Genomic DNA, 20,199 nt, shown 5'->3' with positions numbered 1-20,199 from the left:
AAGATGTCAGTGGCATCTTGGGGACTAGGCAGAACTAAATGGCGGGGCGGTGCGGCTGACCTCCCCGCTTTCCTACTAAACTCTTTGATATCGAGCACATGGACACATTGTTCGGTGATGTACGCGGGAGACCCTCACGGAGTCTGAGGTCTCTCAGTCCTTTCAGTCCCCGAGTTACTTGGACGAGATGCCAGTCCCCTTTGGTTTCTCCGTTGGAGACTTCGTGACTGTGATACGTAAGTCTGTCCTGTGATAATTGGACTCCGGTTGTTGGTCAGGCTGATAAGTCCTCTAGAGCTCACAAGCAAAATAATCTCCTCACTCAAGGATGTTGGGGGCTCCTCTTCAGAGTACCAGCACGCAGTTATTGAACTCGAAAGCCTCAAGAGACTGCTTGAGAAAGTCACTCAATTGACCATCACCGAAGACAATGCAGTTCAGGTCAATGCGCTTCGCGGCCTGGCTTTGGCTTGCGAGCCTTGCCTCCAAGAGTTCCACAGCAAACTCAAGTCTTACGAGGCGTCCATTGGTCCTCACGCCCCAAGGAGCAGCCTCAAAGGGACCTTCCACAAGGTCAAATGGGCCTTTCTGGGCTCGGACGAGTTCGGCAATTTCCGTAAGTTCATTGCGATGAAGGTGCTTTGCTTGACCCTCCTGCTGTCTATGCATGTATTGTAAGCAGTCATAACCCAACTGAGCAACCTTCCTCGCTGACTCGGGGCGAAAGTGAATCTACCTCAAATAGAGATTCAAAAGAACGAGCTGGACACTTTAACCTCCTCGACGAAATCATGAAAATTCGAGAAGGTATGGAGAGGCTCGAGTTGACGAATCAACAACGTGGTCCTCCGCCTGAATACCAGGCCAGCCTACGACAGATACAAAACAAAGTCGAGGATGTCGCTGAGATATTGGAGGGCAACCTGACTCCTGTCTCGAATGCACTAACTTCGGTTGGGAGGGCAGTGTGCAGCTTCAATACAGTGCTGGGACAGATTATAGACTTCCTTGGCTCCTTCCAGCGAGAGACCAAGATTGCACTGCAAAGGATCATTCAGACCAATATGCAGATATATGCGTTGCTTCTAACGAGCCAAAATAGTCCCGCCACCGCCCCGTCCATGCTCTCTGACTCCATTCTTTTTGAGGACGCACTCGGTAGGACTGTTTCGCTTCCATATCAATGGTTTCGTCATTGGGAGGTGAGTTCCGACATAGGAAACTGCTGTCCTGTCTACATCGCTAACAAGATGGCAGACCTTTGAAGGCCTGCTCCGTGCCGAGTTCAAGGGCGCCCCTGGCGAGGCTAAAGTGTTGGAAGGACAATACCATCTGATCGACACCAAAGGTGCTGGAGCGATCATTCAAAAAGAAGACTGGCATAGAACAGTGTTTCCAGGCTCTTCAGTAACCATGTCGGTGATTATTTCCCAGATTCGATGGCAGGGAGGACTGTGCCCTCGCCCAAGCTGTGGAGAGCGGCGACTCGAATTGGATCGTCCAAGGTCACTGGTTACCTGGTGAGTGGTTTGCTCTGTGGCTGCTGAACAAATGCTAAGGCTGAGAAGCAAAAGCTGTAACCTGAAGTATTATCCATCAAGAGAGAGGCTAGAAGGCCACACAAAGCGTGTTACTGTTCTGACAGAAGACGACGAGGTGATATGGTCACAGAGTACTCAAGATCTGGAAGTATTCGGAGCCAGAACTCTGCCAAAGGATCCTGATGAATCGGCCGCAATTCTTGCGGTATTGGAGTCCACAGATATGGCAATAGCCAACGAAGACATCTCGATTCTAGAAGATGCAACACAAACCATTGCCAACAATGAAACGTTGCCAACACCATACGAGGTAACGGTCCGACCTAACGCTCAGCAGCCTGTGGCGGAACAGGTTGGCATCTCGGACAACTTATCCTTGACATTCGAAACGCCATTGGATAAATGGCTCGCGCAGACCGAGTCCGTGGGCCTTGACCCCAATGTGATACCAACCACCCCGTTTTCAGATACGACGCGACAAGACGAGGAAGCCTCCGGAATTGAACATTTCAAACGCGTTCATATCAAGCAATGGAAGAGAACTCCGGACGATGAGACAGCTAATGACCGAAAATGGAAGGCTGAAATCGACCAAGCAATCTATTACCGGAACATTTGCGACAGGTTTCCTCTGCTTCCGTCGTGGCTAGCTGAACGCTTAGCGGAGCTTAATGTGATAAGAGCGAAAAGACTCCCGCGCGCTTTCCATGCACGTACTTCCTCATCGCACAGCGGGGCCGGCGAGGGTCTCGAGCATTTCCCCCCCGGTGATAATCTTCTGCGTCAGCCGTCCGTCGCTTCACATGGCGATACAAGCCCAAACCAAGATCACCAATATCAGGAGGATGTTCGAAGCTATGCAAACAAGACATATTCCATCGACGTCGAAGAAAAGCCGACCCCTGCAGTAGCTGGTGTCTTCAAAGGTCAAGAGGAAGGAGCTCATGGACATGTCGATTCCCGGGATTGGGAGTCGCCTCAAGAAAAATCTTTCTGGACTGGTAAGGTTGGACGGAAACGTCGAGGATCTACCCTATCTGGTTCATCCCATTCCAACAACTCGTTGCAATTTCCAGACGTCCTACCGGCAGTGATGTGGAGGGGCTCATCAATCAAAACGCATTCTTCGCGCTCAGTTGGCTCAACAAAGGCCGGATTCGTGATGCCGCCTCCCCCCGTTGATCTGGAAAAGCAAAACACCTTCATCTGCAACATTTGCAACAAAAGGGTCTTTGTCCTGCGAAGGCGTGACTGGCAGTAAGTCCTATCTCCACGTTTCAAAGTTCGTATCTCATCTCATGCAGGACCCACGTTTTACATGACCTTCAGCCGTATTCTTGCATTTTCGAGAATTGCCCAACGCCTTCCAAGACGTACACTTCTAGATGGAGAATGCGGACCCACGTTCTTGGATCACACCCGTTCGTCTACTCATATCGCTGCCGCCAGTGCCCAGCTTCCGAGGAGAGATTGAGGAAACGTGAGTTGCATAGACATATCAAACAACGTCATCCAGAACAGAGACTGAAGCGTTTCTGGGGCGGAGGCGCAACCTCGGGCCTTATGGAGTATTTCAGCAAGGAACTCCACCAGATGAATTGCTGCTTTTGCGACAAAGCTCTACCAACACCGGACAAATTCATCACACACATAAGCCAACATCTGGAGCGCTTAGCATTTGCAGTCCTCGCTAGACCTTATCAGAAATGGCACTTTTACGACGACTTTGCTTCTGAAGGGTCGTCCGCGCCTGCCACAGGGCTGATTCCAGAAATTGCTGACCTGATTCGCGACAACTCTGTCACCGGTGTGAAGCAATTGCTCAAGGATGGCATACTCACGAAAACAGGAAGTGGAAACAGCGCCCTGTGGCTAGCTTCTCAGCATGGTCATGAAGTAATCGTATGGCTCCTGTTAGAGCACGGGTTCGACGCGAACGAAAAGGATCCACTCGCCGACGGAATGACTGCACTTCATTACGCTGCACAAGCCGGTCATGTTTCGGTTGTCGAGATGCTTTTGAAAGCTGGCGCTGACCCACACGCCGAGCTTGACCATGGCTCAACGGCGCTGACCCTTGCAGCCCGGCATGGACAAGCTTCAACTCTTCGAACTTTGCTGGATGCATATCCCAGACGTGGTTATATGGCCGGCGTGAGACACGCCTGGATCCTTGCAGCTGAAAACGGCCAATCTGAGTGTCTGAGAATGTTGAAATCCGCTTTCGAAGCAGCTTGCAACGAAGGTCAACTTTCTGGCATGTTTCAGTCTCGGTGCTTAGACATCGCCGAATTGATCTGTGACGGTATTGACGCCGCCGTTGAACAAAACATGCAGAAGTATATCGAAGAGGTCACCAGTTACGACTGGAGCCCCCCGTTCTTGTTAGATCGGTTGCGATCCTTGACAGCGTTAAGAACAGTTGGCTGGGTCCGGTTGTCGCTCGGCAACAGCTCTCTGAGCCACGTCCTTTTGTCAAACCCTTGGCTTGAGCGAGACTGGCTCCCTTCAAACCTCTCATTCCCTGATGGGTTGAGCGATAAAGCCATTGAAGATATCGGCAGGACCCTCCTGGGAGCACAGCACCTGTCTGGATGTTTCTACCGGAGTACAATGAATGCAACCTTCCCCGACAACGAAGCCTTACAGAAGCTTCTGAAACAACATCCGGAATTCATCCAACTACTCTACCTGGACTTTGCCAGAAATAGACATTTGAAACGCTTGATTGCATTGTTGCGAAAGGGCTTAACTCCCCATCCAAAAACTCTGCTCACCCTGGCTGACTGCTGCCGGTATGAGTCCCTCACCCGTCTCCTCAACAACTTTTCGTCGCATTTCGGGGAGGATGACAAGATCCACGCACTCACTTGCGTTGTTGAGCGTGGTACTGCTTCCAAGGTCATCGACGCTTTCATAGAATCCCGATCTCTCCCGACCTCACATTCTGTTGCAGCAGACAAGTTGTTGCTGGCATGTGCTGGAACAGGCAATCGGATTCTCCTCGAAGAACTCCTCAATCAGCCTATTCCGCTGTTCTCTGCCACTGGAATAGCTGCTGCAAAGTCCGCCGCGAGAGACGACCCCAAGCTTTTGGCGCTACTCGAGACTCGCTGCCGCCCAGTGGAAGCGAACAATGAGACACCGCAATGTTCGACCCTCTCAGATCAATAATGTCAAAGATTGGGTTTAAAAAAAGGCCTGCGGCTTCGGGAGCGATTGGATAATACTTACCTGCTCTGTAACTCTAGGCATCTGAGACGATACTTTCTCTAGACAAAAAAAACCACCAACTCTTTCAAAAGATGACCATATGGCATCCGGGCAGGGTAGATGACTGGCACACGACCTGGGCTCGTCTCCGGAGAAGGAGAAGGAAAGTCGAGTAAAATCCATGGCCAGAGAGGTGTATCACAATGTCACAATCCTCAAGGGCTCGTAGTGTCCTCGCTCCAGCGACGCTTCATGGACTCACCACAACCACTGTGCAAGAAGCCACTCGGAAGAAGGAAGTACATCGAGACAAACCATGTGTCAAAATGGGATTCGTGCATATTTCACTTCTCTTTCCTTATTTAAATCCTCGTGAGAAGGCGAGGCCAATAGCTATCGCTTTTGCTCGGCGTCCCAATTTACGGTCCTGCCGTTACACGTCCCAACAGGGCTCCGGCGTTCATCTCTTCACGACTTGGAATCCCTCAAAGTTGGGCAGGACCTTTCTGATGTCGTGATGGTAGTTGTACATGCCACCCGCGTAGTTCACCTGCTCGAATGCCTTGCCTGGCATGCTGCCACCCATGTACCTGGAAGATGAAGAGTCAGTATCTTTTTTGTGAAAAAGGAAAGAGTTGGAAGATGGGGGATGGATGGACTTACGTGCTCTTGGTGGTTGGGAACAGGGACTTGTCGCTCAACTCGTTGATCTTCTGCTTCCACTGCATGCTGGCCACGTCGGTCGGGTTGATGTACTTGATTCCCTGGCGCTCCATCTGGGTGATGGCGTCCGTGATCCACCGGCCCTGGATCTCGACCGATGTCGGGCCGTTGGACAACAGCGTGGGGCCGTGGGGGCCGTAGAGATGGAACATGTTGGGATAGCCCGGCACGGTGGTGCCGAGGTACGTCACGGCCGCCTTCTTCCACTCCTTGTCGAGGGTCTGGCCGTTGATGTTGTGCAGGCCCATGGCTGTCATGCCGCCGGTGGTGATATCGAAACCGGTGGCAATGCAGATGATGTCGAAGTCGTGGTGGGTGCCGTCCTGGAGGACGATGCCTTTCTCATCAAAGGCGACGATGGGGTTGTTCTTGATATTGACGACGTCGACGTTGGGGCGGTTGAATTGCTCGAGGTAGGAGTACTCCAGGCATGGGCGCTTGACACCCCATGGGTGCGGTGGCTCGACGGGGGTGAGAATATCCCGTTTCTTTGCATCGTTCAGTCGAGCGCGTTGTTTCTTGGCCCAGAAGTCATAGACCGCGCGGTTGGCCTTGGGGTCAAAGAGGTAGTCCTTGTAGTTTCCAAGCCAGTAGCGGAAGCCGCCGTCAGACCACAGCTTCTCGAAGAATCTTTCACGCTCTTCGGGAGTATCTTCGAACAACCCTTTCTCGGAGAAGTCATACAAGAAACCGCCAAAGCATCGTTCACGAAGGTCAAAGAGCTCCGGATACCACTTCTTGCCGGCCCACTGCTCTTCCGCCGTGAGGGCGCGAAGGCGCATAGGCACCGTCAAGTTGGGTGTTCGTTGGAAGACCTTAAGCTCACCTGCTTTCGGGCCCCATGCTTGAGTGATTTGGACACCCGAGGCACCGGTGCCGATGATAGCACACTTCTTGCCCTGAACGGGAATCTCTTCATCGGGCCAGAAGGACGAGTGATGAACAGTGCCCTTGAACTTTTCGATACCAGGCCAGTCAGGGACGTATCGCTTAGCAGCAAAGCCAGCCGCGACGACGAGGTATTTTGCCTTGGCTGTCCGGCCGTCCGCCGTCTTGACATACCAGCGTCCTTCATCTGTGTTGAATTTGGCTTCGACGACAACACTTTCGAAGGCCGTCTGGCTCTTGATGTCGAGAACCTTGTCGCAGTGATCAAAGTAATCACGAAGTTCCTTATAAGTTGGATAGTTAGATGGCCAGTTGTACCTAGAATCGATGAGCCACCGACATGGACAAGGACGTTTGGAGCTTCTTAACATACGTTTTCCACGTTTCCGGGATTGACAACTGGTATTCCGGGACCTCGGAGTCGACCATTGCCCCGGCTGGTCAAGGCTTAGCTCGGTCAAGCAACAACAAACCAAAGAATGAACATACGGTAGCAGTTCCATCGCCAAGTGCCGCCGAGGTCGGTGCCAGCCTCGTAGATAACAGTCTTCAACCCTTCCTTGCGAAGGGACCAGAAGCAGAACACCCCACCGAAGCCGCCACCGACGACGAGGGCATCGACCTCCAAGTTATCCGCATAGGGGCCATCTGTTCTCCTGCGACGGCCGTACTCCCAGAGCTGAGTCTTCAGCTTGGGGTTGGTCATTCCTGGGTCACCCATGGTTGTGATATTGTATGTCAAGCGGTAGCAAGGCTGGTTGAGCCACGTAAGATGAGGAGGAAGCTTGGTTTAGACTTGTGCGAGAGGTGACTTCTTGTGGTCCAGCTCTTTCCTTCTTCTTCGGTCTTATATACAGAGCATTTGCATCCTGACTGACCGGATATAGCGAATGACCATTCTTTGATCTGTTTGGTGCCCGCATAGAGACCCCATACAGATCTGCTCCAGGCATCTGACAAGGGCCTCCGCTGCGGCTCCGCAAAAGAGGTAAGACCCCAGCCCTAGTCTCTATACAGGAAATTGGCATTGCGGGGGGATGCCACGCCTTCCGCAAGTATGATGTGTCCTTTGGAGCGGATATGCCTGTCGTCAGTCGCGTTGAGGGATACGGAACAACTATGGTTGGATGAGGGGATCATGATTGCCAGAGAGATCTTCCAGAAGAAGGGCAAGTCCCCAAAATGCGTTTCCGCACATCATTGCGGAGCTCTCGCGACGCCCTTCAGGGTCAAAGGAGGGATCACCTCGCGAGTGACTCTCGGACCCGCATCGTTCTTCCCAAATGGATGGAGAACAGCTCGTCTGAGGGGCAGGATGAAAAGGTGAAGAGAGGAGAGAGAGGAGGGGAAGGCACACCGGAGACTCACTTGATATTTAGACAACAGCCAGGCGAAACCCGCATAGCTACTCACAAGCCCTCTTGCTGCTGGCCGTGTTCCTTCGCATATTGGTAAGGCTGAATCGAACAGTATTTCGTCCTTTGCTCTATATCTGTTAATATGGGTCTTTCTACTGAGGCTGTCAACAATATAACGTCCACCCTCAACGCTGCCTGCGTCGATGGTGACAAAGGTATTCCAGGGTTGGTCGGCATAGCCATTGGAAAGGATGGTAAGGAGCTCTACGCCCATGCTGCCGGCAAGAGAGGCTTTGGCTCTTCTGAGCCGATGACCCTTGATAGCATTTTCTGGATAGCATCTTGTACCAAGATGATTACCGGTGTTGCATGTATGCAGTTAGTGGAGCAAGGCAAGCTGTCACTGGACGATGCGAACCAAGTCGCACAGCTGTGTCCCGAGATCAAGAACTTAGGCGTCTTGCAGCCTGATGGCAAGCTCGTACCAGCAAAGAGAGGAATCACTCTCAGGATGCTGTTGTCGCATACCGGTCAGAAATCACTCCTTCCTGGAATGAGCATTGAGCTGACGCGAATCCAGCGGGCTTCGGCTATACGTTCTTTCACGACGGTCTTCGTGATTACAGCAAACCCATTGGGTACGATGAGTTCTCAGGGCATATCAAAGACTTGATTCAGCCACTGGTCCATCAGCCTGGTGAGGGTTGGCAATATGGTGTAGGCTCTGCTCGCGCATCGAACCCGAATTTTGGCTAAACCCTGGCATTAGGTCAATATAGACTGGGCTGGCATTTGCGTCGAACGTACCACCAATATGTCGTTGAACGACTACTTCCAGCGCAACATCTTCCAACCCTTAGGCATCAGGAATATCTCCATGTTTCCCAACGCTGAGATGAAGGCAAAGCTGGCGTACATGAATGCGCGCACACCAGATGGTCAGCTTCAACCACGAGATCATCTCCTCCACCGGCCATTGGTCGTGGAGAGTCAGCAAGACATTGCGACATGCGTCAACAGTGGAGGGGCTGGCGCCTTTGCGCGGCCGCGAGAGTATTGCCGTAAGCCACCTTTAGCCCAAAACGCAGGCATTAGAGCTGATCGGAAGACCAGAAATCCTGGCCACCTTGCTGAATGACGGCACATCGCCGATTACCGGCGCACAAATTCTGAAAAAGGAGACGGTGGATTTGATGTTCCAAAACCAGATTCCCGAGTTCCCGGACTTTTCACGCCAGGGAATCCCTCCAGCCAAGCCGGACCTGACCAATGCCATACCAGACTTGTATCCAGGCAAGCAGCAGGGCTGGGGGTTGACCTTTATGCTGAGCGATGGGCCAACCGGCAGGTCGACGGGCACAGGCCATTGGGCGGGCCTGCCCAACCTTTACTGGTGGTGCGATCGCGCCAAGGGAGTAGCCGGGATGATTTGTTCTCAAATCCTTCCTTTTGCAGACCCCCAGGTGCTCGGTCTCTGGGTTGCCCTCGAATCAGGAGTGTACGGTGGCCTAAGTTAGGTACTCAGGGGACCAAGTTGCCCGTTATACAATTCCAATTTGCCATTTTGAACCCTGGAACGACCAACTCCGTAGGACGGGACCGCTCGGTAAGCTAGATACAGTAGCACGCTTTGCTGTCAGTGCTGGCAAAGGCGGCGAGGGGCCTGCAAAAGGGGATGGGTGCATGCGTGCCTGTACGATGTAACCCGTGGTGCCGTGCTGCGTGCGCCGTAGACCGCTGCGTCAGCTGGGATGAGCCGTCCTGGCCGTCTTGTGCCCCCTTGGAGACTGCATATTTTGATGCTTAGGGCAAACCGTGGCGCTGTCAGAACGGATTGGCGGTGACACAGCCTGGATGAGCCGGTCGAAGCGAAGCAATGCGAGCTGAGTTGGTTACCCCGCAAAAGAGCCAGAAGGCCCATGAAGAAGGATAATCGCGGGGGCTGGATTGGGACTCCACCTTCTTTCGCGCGCACTGGCATCTCAAGAGACATCACTTCACCTTGTTGCCAACATTCCGAACACATCGTCGTCCAGATCAATGCCGCAGTAGCCCTGAACTGACCCGCCGCTTCACGCAATCCCCCCCAAACGAGCCATGGCACAGACTGTCGCCCTACGCCGTCGCCAGAACAAGAGCTGCGACCAGTGTCGAGCGGGCAAACGTCGATGCGATGTCGAAGTCGCTGTCCACGAGGTGCCAGCAATCAGCGGTCTCGGTTTCCCCTCGAGCGATGAACACGAGGCGACGAACATTTTCGCCTCCTCTCCCTGCACAAACTGTAAGAAGTGGAAAAAGGCCTGCACAATCGAGTGGATCAAGTCGCATCAAAGGCGTCAGTCGACCACCTCCAAGCGCAGGCGAGGTTCAAAGGGAGTATCGCACATCGCAGACGACACAGCCACGCAGGAGGCATGGGTGGACGGCGCCTCGAGTCTTCCGCAGGAGGATATTGACTCCATGCTCAGCGACTCTCTCAACAGGTCAATATCCAGAGAAACATTTCCGGACGCTTCGACCGCATGCTTGTCCACGAGCACAATGTTCGAGAACTTCAACGGATCACAACACGACGATAGCGCCTCTCATATGAACCCACAGCTGAATCAGCCCTTCTACGACTTCACGCCTGTCGACTATCCCGAGTCCTATTCGACCAATTACTATATGGCTCAGCCGATGCTCGACCCGGAGGTTGCTATTGATGGCCAATCCTCTACGAGTTACCTCTCCGATGGTGCGAGCTCTTGGGGGCAGCCCATGTCAAATCCTCAGTCGGTGGTTGATAGTCAGGATCAGGAATCCACCGTCCAGGAACGTCGATTCTCGCCTCCCTTCTACGGAAATGGCCTAATAAACAAGACTGCTTCGCCCTTTGCCTCGCATTTTCTTGCGGAAGATCATAGTCGGCTTTATATCAAAAAAGGCCTGCTTAAAATCTATCACGACTCCCTAGAAGGTGCTTTGAGCTGTTGGCTGATTGAGAGGAATTGCCCCTACGCGTCTAGCCCATTTGTGGACGAAAGAGATGCCTGGAGCTCCAAATGGTCCAACAGAATCGTGACACGAGTGCGCGCATTAGACGACGCCTATTCAAGGAGTGGTCTCTTATCCCAGGGTGATCAAAAACAGGCTTCAAACGTCCTCAGCCTTGTGGTTATGGCTTTCGCCGTGCAATGGGCTCAGTCCGCTTACGGAAAGCATGACAACCTATCCACGCAGCTACCTGAACATGGAATCTTTGGGCGCAATATGCAAAAAGCACTTTGGCATAAAGCCAACGCGGCTCTTAGTCAGGCTGTGGGAAACCCGTCTTTCAAGGTCATATTTGCTGCGATCATATTTTCTTTGACGCAACGTCCCATGGATTCGGCGGAAGTCCTCCCTAGCCCAAATTCACGTCGGCAGAATGATCTCGCGTCGCTACGCAGGATCCTCGACCATGACGGCGGGCCTATCTTTCTGGACGTCGCTGTCCGCAAATTGCACGATCATCAACGAAGACTCAAAGATGCCGAACGCTCTCAGAATGGTAACCACCTTGCGTTACAAACGTCCCTCACTCTGGGTGAGCAGGACAAACAAACGTTTGGACTTATGTTCTGGCTCGCCATCATGTTTGACACAATATCCGCAGCCATGAACCGACGGACTTTCGCTCTAAGCGACGGCGAAACCAGTATCATCGATGATGATCAGCCGCCGGCTCCGAGGCTGTCATCATCCGTCAACGGATTTGCCTGTGATCTGGATGGTTATTCTGGTTTCTCCAATATGAACAGTTCTCAGTTAGCCCGGGAGTCGCAAATATGGGGCAACTACTTCCTTCGTCAGCAGTCCCGGATTGGAGACGTTCGCAAGCAAACGACTCGCTGGCCTTGCTCCTATGTCGATGCTGCAGCATGCCTCGCCGATGCCGCTCCCGTCAAGGTCCTCGTTTTCCGCAGAGTAGGGCATCTTCAGGATCTCTATTATCAGCGTGCCCCAGCCGAAGCAATCGAGAATGCCATCGCATCCACGTTAGAGGTCTATAACCATTGGAATAACACCTACGGCCGCTTCATTACCGACTGTGTGGCAAACCACGAGAGCCTCCCTGCTCGCATTCAATCCTGGTACATCCTCCTCGCTAGCCATTGGCACCTGGCCATCCTCATCCTGTCGGATCTGATCGAGAAGCTAGACGATTCGAACATGACCCTGCCGGCGAATCGGACCGCTAGACAGACGACGGAGTTCTCTGTAGCCCTACGGTTCCGCTCCGTTTACGCAGTGTCGGACCTCGGCCGATGTTCACGCTTCGGCAACGAAGATTTATCCTTTTCGCAATCGCCAGATTTTCACTATGCGGTTAATAAGGCAGCACTGCTCACGGAGCCGTGGACGGTAGTTTTAGTGCGGTCGTTCGCGCACGCCGGTGAAGTTCTCGTCAAATTGGTCCTGTCCAGGCGCGAGCCTGGTCTTTTCATGGACACCAACCACCTGTCGGAAGCAAGGAGTCGTCTGAATGATTGTATCGACGCGTTGTGGCTGCTAGGGCGAAAGAGTGACATGGCATTAAGTGCAGCCAAAATACTGCAAGAGGCTGTGAACCAGGGTATGGCATAAAACTAATTACAGAGGTAACACAGAAAAAGCACCAATGCTTGATTTATCCGGTTGGCCTCTCGGTCTAAACCCCTGGCCTCCTCTCATATTGTTCGTCGTTTGCCGTGGATGCCGTCGGAAGACAGCGTTCCCCGATCCTAGCGAGCAACGAGGACCAGCCTGTACGAGGTAGACCGATTGAACGGTCAGCACTTCTGGTGAGCCTTTCAACCCCCCTTTCTCTTTTCCGCGATTCGGCTCAGCGCCACGAGGGCGAGCCATCTGTCCGCATTTGTCAGAACATGGATCGCACAAGAGTGTCCGGTGCGGCTACGGATACACTTTATGGAGACCCCCCTATCCCCGCGCAATCTTAACCGCACGGTGTCTGACAAACCTCATTACAGCTAGGCCACGCCAGGGACAGAAAGCTTCGGCTCAAAGGATGCGATCGACGACTCTTTTCTTAAGGTCCTTGCATTAACTATCCCTCATTCTCTTTAGCCCGGAGAATATGAAACAAACCCTGCTCTTCCTGCGGCCGGGGGGCTGGGCTTACAGGACACGTTATCCGCACATTGTCCTTGGGGATGGTATGCGGATCCGCATGTACACGAGAGAAATGCAGATCCTGGGGTGCTCTCCACGCGGGGAAGCAGAAAAGAAGCTTGCGTCTTGGTGAGGAAATCTGGGGAACGAAAGCGCTTAGAGGCGGACTCGGCACAAACCAAGTGAGGCGACGAAGGGGAATGGACCACACGGCCGGGTTGATCAAAGACATTCCCATCAATGTGACCAGGCTCGGCGAGGAAATGAAGTGCCCTCGGAGCCCCGGGATCAGAATGGAAATATCGCGGAGACTGTTTTATGCCTGGGACAAGGATGCGGGTTGCCGAACCAGGCTCTGAAATTTGAACAGCCAGCCCTACCTCGACCACTCCCTGCGATTTCACGTCGAATCTCCCTATCAGCAGCAACCTGGATGATTATTGTTGCTTCCGGGAGGACAGCCTCCCGCAATAACACAGCCACTACTCGGTCCAAAAATTGTTTACAGCGGCGATGCCGTCCTTCCCTGCCGCCCATCCGTCCGCCTTGTTGGCTGGCTTGTCTACGAAGATGCCTGGATGGCACCTAGCATTCGATTCTCTTGAGGGTCGAGCAGAGGTGCTGTGGTAGCCCCAGCTTTGCCTTGAGCGCCATGGCTGTGGCTAGTGAGTGAGACATCGGACGAGGCCGTTTCGGCCTCCAGTATGCGGCCTTGCGCAGTATAGGCCGTTGACTCAAAAGGTAACAACCATTAAACAAAGGCTTTTATTCTGTCCTTGTGTATAGAGACCTCCTTATCTTTATTAACCATATTAGCTATATCTGATCTGGCGGGTACCTTGTCGTTACAGAGTGACTAGCTATGTTCTGAGATGGCGTCTATTCTATGGCAGACTGTGCCGCTTTCCTTCTTTCGGCTTTGAAACTTGCCTCCCTCAACTTCCAGGGGTTGGTGTTGAGTTCCCCATTGACTTCTGGTGAAGGTCTTGGATTGAACGCCATCGCTAACCGGACATGAACTTGTTACGGCTTCGTATTCGATGCTCATTTTATGGGTCAGAGCTCTCCCATCACTGCAAATTCCACGGGAGAGGCTGCTAACCATTTCTCTTTGCTGTACGAGGGCCATCCAAGATCTATCAGCACCACAAGGCCGGTATCGGGCGAAGGGATGGCTGCGTCATATTGATGGTGAGAGCCTAGCATGAATCACATGGCATTCACACGAATCGAGGTGAAAGCATCGATAAAGGTCGGTGGTCCGTCTCCGAGGCCTTTGGGAAAGAAAGCGAACAATTCACTTTACGCCACGTCTCGCCAACACCAATATTGTGTCTGATTGGTCCGATATGAGGATGTGGCGGCAACAACTCGGCGTCGTTCTTACTCAGCCTCGCGAGGCTGTGGTGACAACGCATTGCCAACTTCACTAGTGTGAGTATTTTTCCTTTGGGCGGTGGTTCTTTGTCTCTTCCTTTCATGCTTGCATCTCTGCTCCGGCACAGTCCTGCGCATACAGACTCTTTTTTGTGAACAAGTCATCGTCGTTGTGTCGTTACACTTTTCGAAAGAGCACAATCTGTACAAGTCAAAGTCCCTTCAATAGCGAGACCTCGGGAATCCCAGATAGTGGTTCACAGCACAGAATATCTTTGTGGATTCCATTCGTCCCCTTGTTTTCACCCTGCTCGGCTATACTCTGCACAAGAAACGGAGATGCTGCTGATCGATACGGAGACTCTGGCACTCGAATCCATCGTCTATCCTGCCCCAGGATCCTACGCCATCCTCTCGCATACCTGGGGGAAAGAAGAGATCAACTTTCAAGAATGGAAATGCATCGAATCCGGAGGCCCCGAGGCGGACAAGCTCAAGACAAAATCGGGGTACGCAAAGATCGAAATGACGTGCCGCATAGCAAAGGCAGACGGGATGAAATATGCCTGGATCGACACCTGTTGCATCGACAAGAGAAGCAGCGCAGAGCTGTCGGAAGCCATCAACTCCATGTTCAAATGGTACCGGGACTCCCAGATCTGCTACGCCTATCTGTCAGACCTAGAAAATGCTTCGGACCTGGGTCAGCTTCAAGCCTGCCGTTGGTTCACCAGAGGTTGGACGCTTCAGGAGCTGATTGCCCCGCAAAAGGTCCGCTTCTACGACAAGTGGTGGGTTGAGGCCGGCACCAAGGCCACATTTCAAGAGCTGCTGGCGAGAATCACTCGGATCGACTCGGACGTCCTCGTCAACGGCCAAAATCTGGACTTTGTCCCGGTCGGCAGGAAAATGTCTTGGGCGGCGCCGAGGGAAACCAGCCGGGTCGAGGACATTGCATACTGCCTCCTGGGTATTTTCAACGTCAACATGCCGCTGCTCTATGGGGAAGGGGACAGGGCGTTTCTCCGGCTCCAGGAAGAGATCCTCAGGGAACACAACGACCTGAGTCTGTTCGCGTGGCAAAACACCTCGGGAAAGTCGCTGTATCGCGGCATCTTCGCGGAATCTCCCTCGGAGTTCTCGGACTGCTGCGACGTGAAAGCACCACATGAGAGACAGAGTCTCGGGAACGAGGTCTCGGTTACCAGCAATGGACTGCGTGCTGAGGGGATCTTCCTCCCCGGGCAAGTCGATTGCTGCATTCTGGACCTGGGATGTTGTCGCAGCGGTGCCTCTTCCCACCCTGAATGGCTGTACGTCCAACTCAAAAAGGTGGGAGAGACGTTCGTCCGGGTCCTGCCGAAACACATCACCGCCGAGAAATCGCGGGCGCTGTGGTGGCAGGGCAGCAGACGAACAGTCCATGTCCGCAAAAGCGTCCACGGCCAACAGCTGACCGAGGCGAACTACCGCATATCCAGCGTGACGATGCAGTTTGCACAGCCTCTCCGGAGCCAGATGAACCTCTGCGACGTGCTGCCTCTGCAGCGTTGGGAGCCCGAAACCACGCGATTCTTCGGGTTCGAGTCCGCCAACTTTGTCGGCATCGTGCCTTTCATTTTCGAGACACTCCCTCCGGCCCCTCGACTGCGAGAGCGTCTCGTGCTCCTGTGTGGTGTTCACAAGTCTTTCATCCGAAGCTGGAGGCTCGACTCGTGGGCGGCCATTTTCCAGGAGTCTGGTACAACCGACGAGGTGTCGTCGGCTCTGGTTGCACTGGCTCATGGGGACGACGAAGCTCTTTCCAAAGGGTGTCGACAGAATGCCATCAAGGACGTGCTATTTGCCCATTTTTCAGACTCCTACGGAGTCTTGAGGGGTCTTGACAAGAGAAACTCGGTCACCATCCAAGATCGGGCCACCCGGGCGCAGTACATTCTGTCCCTGGAGATGCACGATGTGCCCGTGGGGGATACCTGGAGAGCCACGACGACGACCGTTAACTACGAGGTGGTGGATGTACCCGTGGAGAAGGCCCGAGTCTCGAAGGCAATGGTGAAGTCCGAGGTCAAGAAGGTTGATCACCCTCTCGTGCGGATAGATTCTATCAAGCCAAGAGCCACCGCTGTGGGTGTGGTGTAGAGGCGTTCTTGTCAAAGGAGACGTATTTGCAGCATCCTTCTTTTGGTGTATATAGGAATACATCGCTTGTCTATTTCCGCACAATCCCCAACAAATCTCCCTCAATTTGATCTCTAACAGATCCACGACCTGGATGTGTCGATCTCCGAGGGGCTTGCAGAGATACCTTTGGTCTCGCGCCGTCCAGGGCTCCACAAATAGAGAAAAACCCAATGGCCATCACAGGGGCTCCGGCCCTCATGGTATCAGAGAGAGGAAGTTAGAACGGATTTGACAAAGACCCATTCCGCCCGATTCTTGTTTCTTCGAACCTTGCCTCAAACCCTCGAAGCATCGAAAGAGAGCCACGAGCATAGCCTCCAATTGGTCATATAGGGTCTATGTTGCACAGCCTTAGTAGAGTCGAATTGCATATGACAGTAGGACAACCTTCCAAGCACCCTAAATAGGTCTCGGGCCACAGACTGGAGCAAAATCAGGTATTCGTGATATCCTAGTTGCAAAGACGCAGAGAGGCTGGAATCCAATGGACAAAATAGGCCTTTCAATTCACGAAACATGGAGGGAGAGATCGAGATCCATCCTTATTCTGCCGAGGCTGCCCACTCCCGAGCCTCAGCCTTGTCCCTCCTACACATTTGAAGGTCAAGAAGTCATGGGCTGGCACGGGAACGCAGGGCGATCGGAGAGACCGAATGCGGAAGACTTGGACAAAATGCCGTTATTCAACGGGCTCTATCGTCAGCTATGGCTGGGTTCAAAGGAGTGGAAGTAATGCAAGAAATCATCAAAACCATCATAGCCATCGGAAAGTTCCTGAGAAGGTACTTTTGGACACCTCAACCTCCCCCTAGCAGCTCCTCGCTTCTGATGACAACAACCAGTGTACACCTGCGTGATCGTCGTGCACAATGCCATCCCGATATTACTCCCCAATTCGCGGAGCTCCGCCTTTCCAGTCGTGGCGCTCATAATACCGAAACACCAAGTCATAGCCGTCGAGGTCGTGAACGATACGATCGACGCGGCGGTACCCCTGGATGGCATCCATCTTGGTATTGCGACGCGCAGCCTGTCGCTGCAACATCCTGATTTCAGCTAGCTCATCATGATCAGCATAGGCTCTTTCCTCGTAGGTGGCGGTGGCTTCGAAAAGAGTGACAGTGAACCGCCCAGGCTTGAAAATGTCGACGACATGCTGGATGATGTCGGCGGTTTCACGACCCTTTTGGCCGCAAGGGACATTGGTCTCGAAAGATGCATAAGAGCAGATTGGTTCTGGAGTCACATGGACAGTGAAGTAGTGAGTTCCTTTCTGCCCGTTAGGGGCGGGGATGACTCCGTTGGCCGAGAATCCGCATGGGGTAAAGAGGTATGCATCGACTCGAGCATCCGGATACTTGTCTGCCGGATAGACATCGGAAAGACCGCACGCCTCGGACACCACAGTGCCAAGAGCATGCCCTTCAGTGGTGAGTTCAGAAGGAAAGGCCTCTTCCTTGATGGAAATATCGCTGTCATCTGATGATGCATTGCTGAATACATCGATGTGATCGTCTCGTCCTCTTTGAGATCCTCTCCACTGATCTTCTGCGACCGCACTCGCATGGTCGAGGTAGAATTGTCGAGCATTCTCCTCGTCCAAATCAGTCATGAGGATCTCGAGAGTTTCGTCTTCACCTTCGCACACCTTCGAACCACGGTCGACCACCAACGACGACGGTAAATCCAGAACTTTGGTCTCAGTCCCTGGACTACCCATGCTCTGTGGGCTTGCTGGTGGCGTCAACATGGTGTATGGTTCAGTGAGGTACAAGTACCAGTGCTCGCCGTTCATCTTGCCGATCATGTAGGCGCTGCCCCCAACAAAGAGTTTATCGAGAGTGTACACCTCATCGCGCCAGCTGCGGTGTGGGCCACGTTGCCGGTCAGGGAACAAGTAGTTCTTGCGACTGTAGAAAACGCGGTATGGAGGGGCCGCAATAGCGATGCCATTGGATGGTGGAGCAGTCGCACGTGGAAAGCCACCAAAGAGCACCGCGATTTCGAGGATACGTGGCAGCCCGCACAGCAAGGTGGTTGTCCCGCAAGTCTTCAGAATGAGTTTGTGAGGGAAGACAAACATGCTCGACTCAGAGAGGAGATAAGCATCAACATCTTCAGACTCGATGATGGACAAGACTTTGCAATTGACCAAATCAAGCATTGTTTTCCAGACGTCCGACGGCACGGCCTTGAGTCCGGTAGGCTCCGAACAGCCCTGGAGGGCATCGGGTGACGGACTGAACCATACTTCTAAGAGTTTCTCGGGACCTTGAAAGATGTCAGATCTAACCCAAGATCGGCGGCCAAACAAAATTTACCTTCGAATGCATTGCTAGAGTCAAGATCTAGCGCAACTTCGCGATTGATAGTCAACGACGGGGTGTGACTAAAACTCGACGGCGAAGTTGTATAATGCTTGGGGATCCCAATGTGTACCATATCCTTTTCGAAGGTGCGGACAGAGTCCTCTCGGTTGTTGGAAGCTTTGAAGTGTTCTGGGCAAGAAGGTGAAGAAACACTGATCTGACGATTCAGTGAAGCACTATCTGCCACCCAGACGAACAATGCGGTGTCCGCCTGAGAAGAGAAGGCCCACTATGCGGTGGGAGAGTTGGAGGCTGGCTTTTGCCAGCAGCAGTGTGTGATGTGGTTTGAAATCCCTTCTGAGGGGTCGTTATGGAGGCCTGGTGGAGGAGAGGAGGAAGAAGATTTCCTGCACGAACGGAATTGTGGGCAGTGTTTGTAGACTCTTTCTGATCAAACTTTGGTGACCGTCCAAGAAGTGTGAGAGATGTTTGTTATCTCTCAAGAGGCTTTGTTCGATGGATACTCGCTGTGAGACTTCTGTTGTTTAAAACCGCAAGTAGCAGGTGTTATCTGGGCCTACTTGTCGAGTTAGCACTGTGTCGGTCACTGAGGGCAGGGAGAAGTGTACTTTGCCGGCTTGGATAGGAAGCGAAGCAAATCCTTGCGGCTCATAGAGATGCTAATAGAACTTGCTGGAGATGAAGGGTGGCTGTCACAGCCTGAGCGTCGAGTGAATCACTCAACTGGTGAAGGTCGCCAGAGCTGCAGTTGTGGTGGTGAAAATTGTGGGCGGCTTGTGAAAAATGCCTCAGCGAAAATTTCCCCTGACCGCTCAATGGAGGGGGTGTCTGCGATAGACAAGACTGCGTGGAATTACACGAGCCGACGAGAATAATGAGTCCAACGAGGTTGGAGTTGGGAGTTTTGCGGGAGTCGAAATGGCAGAGCGTGTGGCAGAGGATTCACAAGAGGCAAAATTGTGTGTTGAATGTTGATGTCGCACCAGAAAAAGAAGTGGCAGCTTTGTGTGTGACAGGCGGTGATGAGGGTGTGGACACCGCCAGCTGGAAATTTCGGGCGCGGAGACGGAGCCCAGTGGCCAGTGAGAAGCCCGGGCACCCCGCCGCCTCGGCACCGATGACGAAAGGCTCCAGGCGCCGTGAAAAATCTTGATTAGCGCTGGGCTGGTCGACAGGGGAGGCCAGTGGGCTGCTGAAGGGGGGGCTTGGGTTCGTCGTTGGCAGCAGCACCGGGACTCCCAGTGCCACCGAAGTGAGTCTCTTGGGATAGATCAGAGAGTGGCGGAAGAGAGTGCGGGAGCTTCTGCTGAAGCCAAGTGCACCCATGCATCGAGGCAGCTTGCATGAACGACTATACAACTACTGGGTTGCTGGGCAAGCACGTGCTCATTCAACCACCGACTACACATGCTTTGGAGCACTCTGGCTGACTACGAGACACTCAAGCCC

General features: G+C 53.0%; 6 protein-coding genes across 6 annotated transcripts; 4 read left to right on the top strand and 2 right to left on the bottom strand.

Moving 5' to 3' along the window:
- Positions 1-187: 187 nt before the first annotated feature.
- PV07_05676 (uncharacterized protein) lies at positions 188-4,715 on the top strand (the record flags this gene model as incomplete). Its single annotated transcript, XM_016392587.1, has 6 exons — positions 188-236; positions 296-674; positions 728-1,202; positions 1,258-1,520; positions 1,575-2,798; positions 2,846-4,715. The coding sequence occupies 6 exons, from the start codon at positions 188-190 to the stop codon at positions 4,713-4,715; spliced, it is 4,260 nt and encodes a 1,419-aa protein (XP_016250106.1).
- Positions 4,716-5,068: 353 nt separating this feature from the next.
- PV07_05675 (uncharacterized protein) lies at positions 5,069-7,323 on the bottom strand. Its single transcript, XM_016392586.1, has 4 exons — positions 6,855-7,323; positions 6,739-6,802; positions 5,418-6,683; positions 5,069-5,344 (listed from the first exon to the last, which is right to left on the bottom strand). Exons 1-4 carry the CDS (start codon positions 7,084-7,086, stop codon positions 5,215-5,217), a joined length of 1,692 nt encoding a protein of 563 aa, XP_016250105.1. The 5' UTR covers positions 7,087-7,323; the 3' UTR covers positions 5,069-5,214.
- A 491-nt stretch (positions 7,324-7,814) lies between these two features.
- Positions 7,815-9,267, top strand: PV07_05674 (uncharacterized protein). The gene is made up of 4 exons (XM_016392585.1): positions 7,815-8,253; positions 8,304-8,440; positions 8,493-8,784; positions 8,837-9,267. The coding sequence occupies exons 1-4, from the start codon at positions 7,866-7,868 to the stop codon at positions 9,238-9,240; spliced, it is 1,221 nt and encodes a 406-aa protein (XP_016250104.1). The 5' UTR covers positions 7,815-7,865; the 3' UTR covers positions 9,241-9,267.
- A 442-nt stretch (positions 9,268-9,709) lies between these two features.
- On the top strand, positions 9,710-13,663 carry PV07_05673 (uncharacterized protein). Its single transcript, XM_016392584.1, has 2 exons — positions 9,710-12,528; positions 12,718-13,663. Exon 1 carries the CDS (start codon positions 9,821-9,823, stop codon positions 12,329-12,331), a length of 2,511 nt encoding a protein of 836 aa, XP_016250103.1. The 5' UTR covers positions 9,710-9,820; the 3' UTR covers positions 12,332-12,528; positions 12,718-13,663.
- A 651-nt stretch (positions 13,664-14,314) lies between these two features.
- On the top strand, positions 14,315-16,423 carry PV07_05672 (uncharacterized protein). The gene has a single exon (XM_016392583.1). It carries the CDS (start codon positions 14,576-14,578, stop codon positions 16,376-16,378), a length of 1,803 nt encoding a protein of 600 aa, XP_016250102.1. The 5' UTR covers positions 14,315-14,575; the 3' UTR covers positions 16,379-16,423.
- A 183-nt stretch (positions 16,424-16,606) lies between these two features.
- Positions 16,607-19,762, bottom strand: PV07_05671 (S-adenosylmethionine decarboxylase proenzyme). Its single transcript, XM_016392582.1, has 3 exons — positions 19,359-19,762; positions 18,742-19,306; positions 16,607-18,691 (listed from the first exon to the last, which is right to left on the bottom strand). Exons 2-3 carry the CDS (start codon positions 18,860-18,862, stop codon positions 17,304-17,306), a joined length of 1,509 nt encoding a protein of 502 aa, XP_016250101.1. The 5' UTR covers positions 18,863-19,306; positions 19,359-19,762; the 3' UTR covers positions 16,607-17,303.
- Between the last annotated feature and the right edge of the window lie 437 nt (positions 19,763-20,199).

Source organism: Cladophialophora immunda (assembly GCF_000835495.1).
Source record: "Cladophialophora immunda strain CBS 83496 unplaced genomic scaffold supercont1.3, whole genome shotgun sequence".
Taxonomy (NCBI): Eukaryota; Fungi; Ascomycota; class Eurotiomycetes; order Chaetothyriales; family Herpotrichiellaceae; genus Cladophialophora; species Cladophialophora immunda.
Note: the sequence above shows the minus strand (reverse complement) of the source record. Positions and strands in the feature narration are given on the sequence as shown.

Excerpts from the sequence above, each read along its gene's own strand:
- PV07_05671 (XM_016392582.1), bottom strand. The coding sequence starts at position 18,862 with ATGGTACACATTGGGATCCCCAAGCATTATACAACTTCGCCGTCGAGT. Across the intron at positions 18,692-18,741 it reads CTCTAGCAATGCATTCGAAG|GTCCCGAGAAACTCTTAGAA; the intron begins GTAAATTTTGTT and ends ACATCTTTCAAG.
- PV07_05672 (XM_016392583.1), top strand. The coding sequence starts at position 14,576 with ATGCTGCTGATCGATACGGAGACTCTGGCACTCGAATCCATCGTCTAT.
- PV07_05674 (XM_016392585.1), top strand. The coding sequence starts at position 7,866 with ATGGGTCTTTCTACTGAGGCTGTCAACAATATAACGTCCACCCTCAAC. Across the intron at positions 8,254-8,303 it reads GATGCTGTTGTCGCATACCG|CGGGCTTCGGCTATACGTTC; the intron begins GTCAGAAATCAC and ends ACGCGAATCCAG. Across the intron at positions 8,785-8,836 it reads GCGGCCGCGAGAGTATTGCC|AAATCCTGGCCACCTTGCTG; the intron begins GTAAGCCACCTT and ends TCGGAAGACCAG.
- PV07_05675 (XM_016392586.1), bottom strand. The coding sequence starts at position 7,086 with ATGGGTGACCCAGGAATGACCAACCCCAAGCTGAAGACTCAGCTCTGG. Across the intron at positions 6,803-6,854 it reads TTGGCGATGGAACTGCTACC|CCGGGGCAATGGTCGACTCC; the intron begins GTATGTTCATTC and ends AGCCTTGACCAG. Across the intron at positions 5,345-5,417 it reads TTCCCAACCACCAAGAGCAC|GTACATGGGTGGCAGCATGC; the intron begins GTAAGTCCATCC and ends TTCATCTTCCAG.
- PV07_05673 (XM_016392584.1), top strand. The coding sequence starts at position 9,821 with ATGGCACAGACTGTCGCCCTACGCCGTCGCCAGAACAAGAGCTGCGAC.